This window comes from Hyla sarda, chromosome 3 (assembly GCF_029499605.1).
Source record: "Hyla sarda isolate aHylSar1 chromosome 3, aHylSar1.hap1, whole genome shotgun sequence".
Taxonomy (NCBI): domain Eukaryota; kingdom Metazoa; phylum Chordata; class Amphibia; order Anura; family Hylidae; genus Hyla; species Hyla sarda.
Window position 1 is genome coordinate 95,771,578 of NC_079191.1, and position 14,740 is coordinate 95,786,317.

Genomic DNA, 14,740 nt, shown 5'->3' on the forward strand with positions numbered 1-14,740 from the left:
TCCAGATTTGTCACTCACTTCCAGGGACTGGCAAGAAGAAGAGGATTATGGGCAGGATACAGTGCTTGATTGTTTTCTGGTATTTATGTTTTAATAGTTGAGTGGGTTGAGATGTAAGATACAACAGAATTTTCCCCCACGGTCCCATGTAAAACATTACCGTCTGTAAATTCCTGGACAGTCCATGAAAATAGGGAAAATTTTTAGTGCCCATAGAAAAAAAATATGTCCTTGATGTTTTTTTGACATTGGAGGAACTAGTACAGATTATGGTGGCTGTGATTCTCATGACTGCGCAGTTTACAGGGAACGGTGCTAATGTGTTCATATCAGTATTCTGTACGTGTAGTACTTATTATTTCTACAATTCATTATGGTTTTCCAATATATATGTAAAAAAGCATTCGCTGTCGGAGATTTCTGGCGGATTGCTCAGGATGTCATGATGAAATATGGACACAACAAGCTTTTTTTTAGGTTTTTCTTGCTCCAGTTGAAAAGATCAATAAAACTCATAGTAGTTCAACAAATGGTGAAAAGTAGAGAAAGAACAAACTATCTGCTCCCTGAACTGTGCAGCTTATGTATCATAGTTATAACTGAGAATGAACTAAAATACAGCTGATCTGTAAGAAATGTTGCTACAAAGATACTTGATTGAGGGAGAAGTTTTTGGAGTCGTATCAAGTCACTTCAAAAGCCGTTCCGAAATAAAAGAAAACACTGCCACCTACTGGTGCAGGGGAGCCTGGCAGAATAAATGTTACTTCTGCAGCACAATCTCCAAAAGGACACAACATACTGCCCAAAAGTAAAACAAATTGTAGATTTTTGGCCCAAATGAGGCTTTAGTATGCCAGAAACTGGCGCACATAGTTCAATACATTCCCTCCCTCTATTTACAGAAATGTTTGATTTCATTTTAACCCCTTAAGGACCCAGCCATTTTACACCTTAGGACCCGGCCATTTTTTGCACATCTGACCACTGTCACTTTAAACATTAATAACTCTGGAATGCTTTTAGTTATCATTCTGATTCCGAGATTGCTTTTTCGTGACATATTCTACTTTAACATAGTGGTAAAATTTTGTGGTAACTTGCATCCTTTCTTGGTGAAAAATCCCAAAATTTGATGAAAAATTTGAAAATTTTGCATTTTTCTAACTTTGAAGCTCTCTGCTTGAAAGGAAAATGGATATTCCAAATAATTATTTTTTTTATTCACATAAACAATATGTCTACTTTATGTTTGCATCATAAAAGTGACGAGTTTTTAGTTTTGGAAGACACCAGAGGGCTTCAAAGTTCAGCAGCAATTTTCCAATTTTTCAAAAAGTTTCCAAAATCACAATTTTTCAGGGACCAGTTCAGGTTTGAAGTGGATTTGAAGGGTCTTCATCTTAGAAATACCCCACAAATGACCCCATTATAAAAACTGCACCCCCCAAAGTATTCAAAATTACATTCAGTCAGCATTTTAACCCTTTAGGTGTTTCACAGGAATAGCAGGAAAGTGAAGGAGAAAATTCACAATCTTCATTTTTTACACTCGCATGTTCTTGTAGACCAAATTTTTAAATTTTTACAAGGGGTAAAAGGAGAAAATGGATTGTTATTTTTGTAGCCCAATTTCTCTCGAGTAAGCACATACCTCATATGTCTATGTAAAGTGTTCGGCGGGCGCAGTAGAGGGCTCAGAAGCGAAGGAGCGACAAGGGGATTTTGGAGAGTACGTTTTTCTGAAATGGTTTTTGGGGGGCATGTTGCATTTAGGAAGCCCCTATGGTGCCAGAACAGCAAAACCCCCCCACATGGCATACCATTTTGTAAACTAGACCCCTTGAGGAACGTAACAAGGAATAAAGTGAGCCTTAATACCCCACAGGTGTTTCACAACTTTTGCATATGTAAAAAAATATATAATTTTTTTCACTAAAATGTGTGTTTCCCCCCAAATTTCACATTTTTGCAAGGGTTAATAGCAGAAAATACCCCCCAAAATTTGTAACCCCATCTCTTCTGAGTATGGAGGTACCCCATAAGTTGACCTGAAGTGCACTACAGGCGAACTACAATGCTCAGAAGAGGAGTCATATTTGGCTTTTTGAGAGCAAATTTTGCTCGGGGGCATGTCGCATTTAGGAAGCCCCTATGGTGCCAGGACAGCAAAATAACCCCCACATGGCATACCATTTTGGAAACTAGACCCCTTGAGGAACGTAACAAGGGGTACAGTGAGCATTTACAACCCACTGGTGTCTGTCAGATCTTTGAAACAGTGGGCTGTACAAAATGTTTTATTTGCACAGCCCACTGTTCCAAAGCTCTGTCAGACACCAGTGGGGGGTAAATTCTCACTGCACCCCTCATTACATTCCGTGAGGGGTGTAGTTTCCGAAATGGGGTCACATGTGTTTTTTTTTTTTTTTTTGCGTTTGTCAAAACCGCTGTAACAATCAGCCACCCCTGTGCAAATCACCTCAAATGTACATGGCGCACTCTCCCTTCTGGGCCTTGTTGTGCACCCTCAGAGGACTTTACGCCCACATATGGGGTATCTCCGTAGTCGGGAAAAATTGCATTACAAATTTTGGGGGGCTTTTTTCCCTTTTACCTCTTGTCAAAATGAAAAGTATAGGGCAACACCAGCATGTTAGTGTAAAAAATATATTTTTTTACACTAACATGCTGGTGTAGGCCCCAACTTCACCTTTTCATAAGGGGTGAAAGGAGAAAAAGCCCCCCAAAATTTGTTAGGCAATTTCTCCCGAGTACGGCGATACCCCATATGTGACCCTATTCTGTTGCCTTGAAATACGACAGGGCTCAGAAGTGAGAGCGCCATGTGCATTTGAGGCCTGAATTAGGGATTTGCATAGGGGTATTCTACACCAGTGATTCCCAAACAGGGTGCCTCCAGCTGTTGCAAAACTCCCAGCATGCTTGGACAGTCAACGGCTGTCTGGCAATACTGGGAGTTGTTGTTTTGCAACAGCTGGAGGCTCCATTTTGGAAACAGTGGCGTACCAGACGTTTTTCATTTTTATTGGGAGGGGAGGGGGGCTGTGTAGGGGTATGTGTATATGTAGTGTTTTTTACTTTTTATTTTGGGTTAGTGTAGTATAGTGTAGTGTTTTTAGGGTACAGTCACACGGGCGGGGGATTACAGTTTCCCGCTGCGAGTTTGAGCTGCCGCGCAAAATTTGCTGCATCGCAAACTTGCAGCCTGATACTCACTGTAAGCCCCCTGTCCATGTGAATGTACCCTGTACATTCACAGGGGGGGAACCTCCAGCTGTTGCAAAACTACAACTCCCAGCATTCACAGTCTATCAGTGCATGCTGGTAGTTATAGTTTTGCAACAGCTGGAGGCACACGGTTTGGGAAACACTGAGTTAGGGAACAGACAATGTTTCCCAACCAGTGTGCCTCCAGTTGTTGCAAAACCACAACTCCCAAACATTCTCAGGCATGCTGGGAGTAGTAGTTCGGCAACATCTTTAGAGCCAGATGTTGCCGAACTACAACTCCCAGCATGCTTAGAGTTGTAGTTTTGCAACATCTGGAGGACTACAGTTTGCAGACCACTAATACAGTGGTTCCCAATCTGTGCCCTTCCATGAAAAGTATTTCTATAAGGAGCGCATAGTGCCAGGAGACGGCTGCCGTCACTATGTGCTGCTAATAGAAATACTTTTCATTCATATGGCGGCAGGGGAATATGTATATAGAAGCACTAGGGGGTGCAGACATATAGCGTTATCTGCCCCCCACAGCACTTCTATATACATATGCCGCTGCAGCGCTATGTATGAAAAGTATTTCTATTAGCAGCATCGTGCGGCCGATGCTGCTGCTAGAATGCTTTTCACATATAGCGCTGCAGTGGCATAGGTATATAGAAGCGCTGCGCTGCGAGGGTACATATACATGCGCTGCGGAGGTATATATTTAATGCGCTGGCGGGGGGTATATATTAAATGAGCTGGCGGGGGGTATATATTTAATGTGCCGGAGGGGGGTATATATTTATTAATGCGCCAGCGGGGGTCATATCTAATGCGCTGCTGGGGGGGCAAGATATATAGGCTATATGTCTGCCCCCCCCTGCAGCGCAATATATCTTGCCCCCCACAGCGCTTTTAATATACATATGGCTCCCTGCTACTCACAATGTTAATTTTTAAATCTCTCGCTGAGAGCCCTGAATGACTCCTCAGTACCAGCCAGTCAGGGCTCCCCGCGGGGGATTCAAAAATGAAAGTTAAAACACACTGATACATCGCAGGGTTGCGGAGCATTCTGCCCGCTCCCCTGCTTAATAACTTCTGATCGCATCGGGTTTCAGAAGTGAAACCCGGAGCGATCAATCCCTCAGCCCCCGTACTACAACCCCCATCATGGAACAGACTATGTTCCATGATGGGGGTAGTAGTACAAACACTAATGTAGCCTCCCCAGCTGTCTACAGACTCCCGCAACCAGGGAATTACTACTCCCATCATGGAAACAAGTCTGTTCCATGATGGAAGTAGTAGTAGTCCCTCAGCACTTGCTGATGTCACCTTTTCTGAGCATGCTCAGTAAAAATAACGTCAGTTATTATAACGGGCATTAACGGGTGTATTTACTAACCTCCGTTGGCCATAGACTTCAATGTTAAAAATAACATCCGTTAATTTGCCCATTTCTTGTGACGGGGGAAAAATTTGTGCACGTCATGTTATTTCTCCCGTCCCTTAGTCATGACGGACTATAACGGGTGATAACGGATAAACTAAAGAACCCATCGACTTCAATGGGGTTAACGGACGTTAATAATTATTTTTCAAACGTACGTTTATTAACGGGTGAACTTCATAGTGTGAAAGCAGCCTAAGATGCATAATGTTTTTATTTTCCTTATGGCAGAGGCATATCACGGCTTGGTTTACAGGACCAGTTGTGCTTTTCAATTGGAACTTTTTTTTTTTTTACTATGCAATACAAGAAAATGAAATATTTGTGGGATTAAATCTTAAATTAATTTTGCTGTAAAAATGTGTAAAAACATGTTAGAGGGGTAGACATAGCTGGTAGTAATGTCAGATGCCATTCTTATTACTAATGTCTGGACAATGGCCTGAAGCATGTCCGATGTCTTAAGACTTTTCTCATCTCCTAGTTTTCATAACTCTCTCCATGCGTTCATATAGTGTATTGCAATCCTATATTGCCTGTATTAAAGGGGTACTCCGGTGGAAAACATTTTCTTTTTTTTTTAAATCAACTGGTGCCAGAAAGTTAAACAGATTTGTAAATGACTTCTATTAAAAAATATTTATCCTTCCAGTACTTATTAGCAGCTATATGCTACAGAAGAAATTCTTTTCTTTTTGAATTTCTTTTTTGTCTTGTCCGCAGTGCTCTCTGCTGACACCTGATGCCCGTTTCAGGAACTGTCCAGAGCAGGAGAAAATCCCCATTGCAAAACTATGCTACTCTGGACAGTTCCTGACACGGACAAAGGTGTCAGCAGAGAGCACTGTGGACAAGACGAAAACGAAATTAAAAAAGAAAAGAATTTCCTTTGTAGCATAAAGCTGCTAATAAGTACTGGAAGGATTAAGATTTTTAAATAGAAGTAGTTTACGAATCTGTTTAACTTTCTGGCACCAGTTCATAAAAAAAAAAAAAAAAAAAAGTTTTCCACCGGAGTACCCCTTTAAGCAAACACAAAAAGACCAGATACCAGGACCGGCTACAGACATACAGTAGGCTCAGATGTTAATAATCAGTAAATGTATTGCTAATGCACAGCTTATATCATGGGCAGACTAAAAAATGTGTTCACACCTCCGAATGTCTGCAGGGAAAATATCAGTGTGGACATTCTGGAGACCGGCGCTAGAAGCGCACGGGAATGTGCTGTCACATAGACGCAGAAGGAATGAACAGGTTAATTCTCTCTGTGCACATGGAAAATGGAATTTCTGTTTGGGAAAGATCTGGCACAGAAATTACGCCGTGTGCACAGCGCAGCAGAATCTCCATGCGGAATTCCGAAGAGAAATTCCGAGGTGTGAACATAGCCTCAGGCTAGGATTACATATGGCCAGTGTCCGGAATACGTAAATCCAGCCTAAATTTTGACCCAACCAATAAGTTGCAGATAGAGTCAGGGGCATCTCATAAATCATTATGCAAGTCATTGAACACAATTGATCTGTGACCTCTTCAAAAACATTCAGTTATCATCATCCATGTGAATCAAATCGCTTCTTTCATTTTTCACAGGCCTTTTTAATGATAAAAAAGAAGCGATCTGATTGGTTGCTATGGGCAACTGGTTTTGAAAAATCTCCCCCCACAACTGGGCTGTGATCACTGCTGAATTCTTAATAGGGAAACCACTTAGGTTTATGTCCTTTTAAAGGGGTACTCCACTGGAAAACATTTTTTTAAACCCCTTAAGGACTGAGCGTTTTTTCTCCATTTTCGTTTTTTCCTCCTTACCTTTAAAAAATCAAACTCTTTCAATTTTGCACCTAAAAATCCATATGATGGTGTATTTTTGTTGCACCACCAATTCTACTTTGTAATAACGTCAGTCATTTTACCCAAAAATCTATGGCAAAAAGGAAAAAAAAAATCATTGTATGAAGAAAAAACGCCATTTTGTAACTTTTGGGGGCTTCCGTTAAAAATGACACCTTATTCTGTAGGTCCATACGATTAAAATGATACCCTACTTATATAGGTTTGATTTTGTCTTCATTCTGGAAAAAATCATAACTACATGCAGGAAAATTTACACGTTTAAAATTGTCATCTTCTGACCCCTATAACGTTTTTACTTTTCTGCGTATGGGGCGGTATGAGGGCTCATTTTTTGCACCGTGATCTGACACTTTTAGGGATACGATTTTTGTATTGATAGGACTTATTGATCGATTTTTATTCATTTTTTTTCTTGATATAAAAAGTGACCAAAAAGACGCTATTTTGGACTTTGGAATTTTTTTGTGCATACACCATTGACCGTGCGGTTTAGTTAATGATATATTTTTATAATTCGGACATTTCCGCACGTGGCGATACCACATATGTTTATTTTTATTTACACAGGTTTTTTTTTTAAATGGGAAAAGGGGGATGATTAAAACTTTTAATAGGGAAGGGGTTAAATTATCTTTATTCACTTTTTTTTGCAATGTTATAGCTGCCATAGGGGGGCTTTAACACTGCACACACTAATCAATGGTTTCTCATAGGAAACCATTGATCAATGATTCAGGAAGTTCTTTTCTTTTTGAATTTCCTTTCTGTCTGACCACAGTTCTCTCTCATGACACCTCTATCCATTTTACGAACTGTCAAGAGCAGGAGAGGTTTTCTATGGGGATTTGCTCCTACTCTGGACAGTACCTAAAATGGACAGAGGTGTCAGCAGAGAGCACTGTGGAACATACAGCAGCTGATAAGTACTGGAAGGATTAAATCTGATTCATTTTCAGGCACCAGTTGATTTTAAAAAAAAGAAAAGAAAAGAAAAAAAATTTCCAGTGGCATACCCCTTTAACAACAGTGGTGCCCTTCCCCTTGGCAATCCATAGATGGAAAAATTTGAATAGAATGTCAAAGGGGCAGTGTCCATTGCTTAGTTGTCAGCACAGCATGAACCTGGGTGCTCTCCATGTTGAGAGCTGGTCACCCTGTTCACAGTCTATGACAGTGTTTCCCAACCAGGGTGTCTCCAGCTGTTGCAAAACTACAACTCCCAGCATGCTGGGAGTTGTAGTTTTGCAACAGCTGGAGGCACCCTGGATGGGAAACACTGGTCGATGAGCTTATTAGCATATCGGGTGCCAAAACGAACGGCAATAGTTAGGATGTCCGATGTAGAAAACTTTTGACATGTTGGACAGACAAGCCACAAGTTTTGATCACTCCAGGTCTAGATACGAGGTTGGATACAGATTGCGGCCAGCCGTGGAGTGATCCATGGTATTGCACCCTTCTCCTGGGGATATCTAGAGACTGGACACTAGCAAAAAAATAGTAGGGGGGGGGGGGGCTGCATAAAGAATAATTAAAAGCCATTAACCGTATGGTGCAAACCGGATGGAACCGTACACACATATGGTTCTGTACAGTTCCCATTGACTCCCATGTAAAAAAAAAAAAAAAAATACGTATACGGTTTAATACGGTTTTTCACTTGGACCAAAAACCGTGGTAGGCTATGGTTTTGGGTAAGGGAAAAAAAACGGACAATGGAGAGTCATTTCATACGGTTTTCAATACGGTTCCGTATGGGTTTCACATTGAAAACATATACGGGAACTGTATTGCAAAAACGTGGTGTGAATGCAGCCTTATTCCTATACTGTGACATCGCTGTTCACATTACGGGGGAGTTTTATCAAAACCTGTGGAGAGGCCCATAGCAACCAATCAGATCGCTTCTTACATTCTTCAGGCCTCTGAAAAAATGAAAGAAGCAAGCTTATTGGCTGCTATGGGTAACATTGCCTCTCCACATGTGTTGATAAATCTCCCCCTATGTCTTTAACATAATGTTAATTTTAAAAGTATTATCCTTCTATTGTCATATCATTATGTCCAGTATCCCTATATTGTGACCTCACTATTCAGGATATCCCAGTGACATAACATCACATGCTCATACTGTGACATCACTGAGTGCGTTACACTGTACTTGCTGTAGAAGAGTTTGGCCCCATGGTTACACCTATACCCACTACATTCCAGAAGCCCAGGTAATGAGGGTGTATCTGTCAGCAACTGGCTGTTTCCAATAGCAACCAGCAACATTCTGCAGCTCCGGACTATAAGGCTGGGTTCACACTGCATGTATTTTTAAACTTTTAAGATAACACATCCTAGATCTGAACGAATGACCTAATCGTATGAAATACTTTCGTCTTTACATAGGTGAATGTGCTGACATCAAAATCACACAAAAATTATCAATGGAAATCAAATTTATCAACCCATGGAGGTCTGGATATGGAGTCACCCTCAAAATCAAAGCGGTAAACCACACTACAGGCTGATCCAATTTTGATGAAATGTCCTTAAAACAAGTCACACTGAGGCTCAGTAATGTGTGTGGCCTCCACGTATGACCTCCCTACAATGCCTGGGCATGCTCCTGATGAGGTGGTGGATGGTCTCCTGAGGGATGTCCTCCCAGACCTGGACTAAAGCATCCTCCAACTCCTGGACAGTCTGTTGGTGGATGGAGCGAGACATGATGTCCCAGATGTGCTCAATCGGATTCAGGTCTGGGGAACAGGCGGGCCAGCACATAGCTTCAATGCCTTCCTCTTGCAGGAACTGCTGACACACTCCAGCCACATGAGGTCTAGCATTGTCTTGCATTAGGAGGAACCCAGGGCCAACCGCACCAGCATATGGTCTCACAAGGGGTCTGAGGATCTCATCTCGGTACCTAATGGCAGTCAGGCTACCTCTGGCAAGCACATGGAGGGCTGTGCAGCCCCCCAAAGAAATACCACCCCACACCATTACTGACCCACCGCCAAACAGGTCATACTGGAAGATGTCGCAGGCAGCAGAAGATTCTCCATGGCGTCTCCAGACTGTCACCTCTGTCACATGCTAAGTGTGAACCTGCTTTCATCTGTGAAGAGCACAAGGCGCCAGTGGCGAATATGCCAATCTTGGTGTTCTCTGGCAAATGTCAAACGTCCTTCATGGTGTTGGGCTGTAAGCACAACCCCCACCTGTGGATGTCGGGCTCTCATACCACCCTCATGGAGTCTGTTTCTGACTGTTTGAGTGGACATATGCACATTTGTGGCCTGCTGGAGGTCATTTTGCAGGGCTCTGGCAGTGCTCCTCCTGCTCCTCCTTGCACAAAGGCGGAGGTAGCGGTCCTGCTGCTGGGTTGTTGCCCTCCTAAGGCCTCCTCCACATCTCCTGATGTACTGGCCTGTCTCCTTCTAGCACCTCCACGATTTGGACACTACGCAGACAGACACGGCAAACCTTCTTGCCACAGCTCGCATTGATGTGCCATCCTGGATGAGCTGTACTACCTGAGACACTTGTGTGGGTTGTAGACTCCGTCTCATGCTACCAGTAAAGTGAAAGCACAACCAGCATTCAAAAGTGACCAAAAACATCAGCCAGGAAGCATAGGAACTGAGAAGTGGTCTGTGGTCACCACCTGCAGAACCACTCCTTTATTGGTGGTGTCTTGCTTATTGCCTATAATTTCCACCTGTTGTCTGTTCCATTTGCACAACAGCATGTGAAATTGATTGTCAATCAGTGTTGCTTCCTGAGTGGACAGTGTGATTTTGAGCAGTGAAGATCAACAGAATGTTTATTACTGTTATTACATTTTGTCTGCACTACATGTTGTTTTCTGTTAACATTAACAATGTATTCTATGGGTCAGGTCACCAAAAGATCCTTTACGTGTGACCCTACCCTAAAGGGGTATTCCAGGATTTAGTTTTATTTGACTATGCTACAGGGGCTATAAAGTTAGTGTAGTTCATAATATAGTGTCTGTACCTGTGTGTTTCTGTGATTTTTGCCTCAATATTTATTTTTCCCAGCATACAAAATGACTGGGGTCTCAGGTTTTCCCAGGTTGCAGTGCAGCCGAGACATTTTATCACTAGTCAGTTGATAACAGGGAGCCTGCCTGCGACAATGGGTGGAGTGACCGCTGGGTGGGAGGGAGCTCATTCTGCAACTAATTGTATTTTTGCAACAGCTGAAGGCAACCTGGTTAGAAAACACTGGTCTTTTGAACGGAATGCAGCGTACGTATGGTTCAATGGGTGGGGTGGCTGATGTGTGGGGGGGAGAAAAGTGACCTCAAACTTACAAACAAGGAACTATTGGATTTGTAGTTGAGGAAGGAAACTCCAACAGGAAATAGCCAGTTCACAAAAACATGGCCACAGTGTTATTGTAATCTCTCAACATTGCCAGGTACGTACAAAAATCGCCTTATCAGGGCTGGCTCTGCCTATAGGCAAAATAGGCAGCCGCCTAGAGTTCCCTCTCAATGGGGGTGCCGCTCCTCCTGCTGCAATAAAGTTAGCACATGTGCCTGCATACATTGGAAGGAGTAAGGGGAGGCAAAATTATCTTTCACCTAGGGTGGCAAAAATCCTTGCACCAGGCCTGCACCTTAGGCTAGGTTCAAACTACGGAATTTTCGACAGAAATTCAGACGTAAAATTTCCCTCAGAAATTCCGCTTGCTAAAATGTCTAGTGTAGTGAATGGTTTTCCGTTCACAAATCCACACTTCGAAATTTGTGAAGCGGAAAATCTGCTTTGAAAATCTGCTTGGAAATTTCCGCCTGAAGAAAGGGGTTGCTCTTTCTTCAGGCGGAAATCCGCGCGGAACACATTGCAGTCTATGGGAGACTGCAGTGTCCGCGCGGTCCTAGCGCCGACTAATTCAATCGGCGCAGGCGGAACTCGGAATCTCCAGGCGGAAATTTTCTGCCCGGAGATTCCGTAGTCTGAACCTAGCCTTATGGTGGATAACACATGCCTTATTTTGCTGCTGCACATTTCCCTACCCATGGAAGTCAATGGGGGATATTTATCTAAGCATTTAGACTGTTTTTTCCCGTCTAAATTTGTCACACAAAAAATCGCAGTCTAAATATGTGCAACTTTGAGACTTTTACTTTAGAGGATTTTTAGAACATGATGCATTCTAGTCTATTTTAGACGGAAAAATGCATTGGTGCCGAATTTATCAATAGCGACAAGTCGCAACGGCTGAAAATATGCTGAAATGTCAAACCATGTTGGAGCAGGTTTAAATATAGTCTAAAGTATAGATCACGAAGTCTGTGCGCAGAATTTATCAAGAGCCGTGCGCCTTTTGATAAATTAGGTGCACAATAGACCGGCCTAACCCTCTGTAGTTTGGTCTATATTGATGCGGGAAATAGACAACTTTGATAAATATCCCCGAATGGGTAGCAAAACCGCAGCGGATACTGCTGCCCATTGACTTCAATAGGTAGGAAAATTCACAGCAGCAAATCCGCAGCAAAATACGGCATGTGAGACCCTACCCTGAGGCTAAGTTTCCACTTGGTTTTTTGGTTTGAAAAAAAAACGCAAAAAAAAAAAACGCCTGAAAAAACGGCAGTGCAATTTCCTGCGTTAGGCGTTTTTTCATTTGTGTGGAAATTGCATTTTTGGCCCCTTTGCAGGTTTTTTTTGCACCCAAAATTTGTTGGGTACCAAAAAAAAAAAAAAAAATGTTACCCTACGAAAGTTTATTAAAAAAAGGTATCTCCATCCCTATTTTATTTCTCCATCCCTATTTCTAAAGACCAAAAGAGAATAAAAAACCGCATGAAAAAACGCCAAAGTTAAAACCCACATGGCGTTTTTCTTGGCGTGTTTTTACTCCCATAGACTTCTATGGGAGAAAAACGCCACGATATCAGGGGAAAAAAACGCCAGTGGCTCAACATGCTGCGATTGTGGAAAACCGCCAAGAAGCTGAAAACGCCAAAAAAGAGTGAAAATGCCAAAAGGATTAAGAAAAAACTCCAAAGTAAAAAACGCCAAGTGGAATAAGATTTTTGCGATTTCTCATTAATTTACAGCTAACATTTTGCCGCAGCGTTTTATGCTGAAAAAAGAATTGCCATTTTTCTTGGAGTCCCCTCCCCCCCCCAAAAAAAAACAAAAAAAACAAGTAGAAACTTAGCCTAAAGCTCATTCTCAACAAGTATAAGGTCTCAATGCAAATTCCAACCTGGTTGGTTGCCCCGTCCCCAACGTGAAGATCCAGTAGCTTTCTCTACGCCACTTGTTGCCCCCTCTAGTGATAGAAAACCCCCGTTCCTCTGCTTGAACCTGCAAACTAGACATGTGTACTCCATGTTGTGACCACACCGATCCGTTAAAGAGGGTTATCCAGATTTAGAAAAAACATAGCTGATTATTGCTTCCATAACCAGCGCCACACTTGTCCTCAGGTTGTATGCGGTATTGCAACTCACTTCCATTAAAGTGAATGAACCCGAGCTGTAATACCACACCCAACCTGAGGACAGGTGTGGCACTATTTTTTATTAGAAAGCAGTTATGTCATTTTAATCCTGGATATTCCCCTTTGACCGCATTGATCTTCCCATTACTTATGTGTATTGTAAGAGGAGCACTTGTGCAGCCAACACCTGAACAGTGCCCCTTTAATGGTCTACATACATTTAAAGGGGCATTCTACTATTCTCCCAGCAGTGTTTCCCAACCAAGGTGCCTCCAGCTGTTGCAAAACTACAACTCCCAGCATGCCCGGACAGCCGAAGGCTGTCCGGGCATGCTGGGAATTGTAGTTTTGCAACAGCTGGAGGCACCTTGGTTGGGAAACACTGCTGTACAGCTAAACTTCATATGATTCCTCAGTCCAATTTGGGTTTGGGTGTCTGCAGTCACAAAAAGACCCTTGGGTCATCACTTCTTGCTTATAAATAAAGTTTTATTGAAATGAGCGCAGTATGAACAATAAAAAGTGCAGAGACTATATAATGAAGTATGAGCACTCCTTTACCTGAATGACCGCCTCCAGCTTCATAGGAGATGCTTCCTCACTGCTGGCCATGCCTGTCCCTGTCTGCTCCGCACTGCGCTCCACCACCTTCTGACCTTCTGCTGTGGGCCAAGAAGCCAGATCTTACTGTTACCATGGTAATAGCGGACGCCGAAGCTCCGGTCGTTACCCTGGTAACGGAAAGCGGCGGGGCAGCGGCCGAAAAAGGTGGGCTCGCGCTGCGGGCGGCAGTGATTGGCAGTTAGGGCGGCGATCAGCTACACAGTAACCAAGGCGACGGCGGCGGTGGGCGTGGCTGCGTAGATTTGACCGTCCAAGAGCAGCGCTGGTGGGCGGGGCGTAGTGAGGCTGTGCGGGAAAGAGTTGGGATGTGGAGGGAGAGGAATGCAAAGCAGGATACACACAGCAAACAGCGAATGCTTCTACTATATATATATATATATATATATATATATATATATATACACACTGTATATATATTCACAGCCACTTTATAGGTGACAACAGTGTTACGAGCCTGCAGTTCTCAAAATGATAGCTGTCGGAGCATGCTGGGAGATGTAGTTTTACAACAGCTGGAGAGGTACAATGTGGAGTATGCAGCTGTGACCTGTGAACCCAGTATAGCTATATGATCCTCCAGGACAGTGGTCTCCAAACTGTGGAGCTCCAGCTGTTGCAAAACTGCAACTCCCAGCATGTCCGGACAGCCAAATATTTGCACTGCCCGCCATCTTCCATACTGTACTGCTGCTACTACTACACCTACATAGCCACATATCTACACTGCCCGCCATCTTCCATACTGTACTGCTGCTACTACTCCTACATAGCCACATATCTGCACTGCCTGCCATCTTCCATACTGTACTACTGCTACTACTCCTACATAGCCACATATCTGCACTGCCTGCCATGTTCCATACTGTACTCCTGCTACTACACCTACATAGCCACATATCTGTACTGCCTGCCATGTTCCATACTGTACTCCTGCTACTACTCCTACATAGCCACATATCTGCACTGCCTGCCATGTTCCATACTGTACTCCTGCTACTACTCCTACATAGCCACATATCTGCACTGCCTGCCATGTTCCACACTGTACTGCTGCTACTACTCCTACATAGCCACATATCTGTACTGCCTGCCATG

At 43.0% G+C, this 14,740-nt stretch overlaps 1 protein-coding gene across 2 annotated transcripts in view; it reads right to left on the bottom strand.

Moving 5' to 3' along the window:
• The window catches only part of CROCC2 (ciliary rootlet coiled-coil, rootletin family member 2), a 156,227-nt gene extending 142,405 nt beyond the window's left edge, over positions 1–13,822 (bottom strand). For both annotated transcript variants that reach the window (XR_008891056.1, XM_056564688.1), the window contains exon 1: positions 13,583–13,822. Coding sequence is in view for 1 of the 2 variants with exons in the window: in XM_056564688.1 (XP_056420663.1) it covers positions 13,583–13,633 (51 nt within the window). In the remaining variant the exon portion in view is untranslated. The remainder of the gene's footprint in view (positions 1–13,582) is intronic.
• Positions 13,823–14,740: the final 918 nt, after the last annotated feature.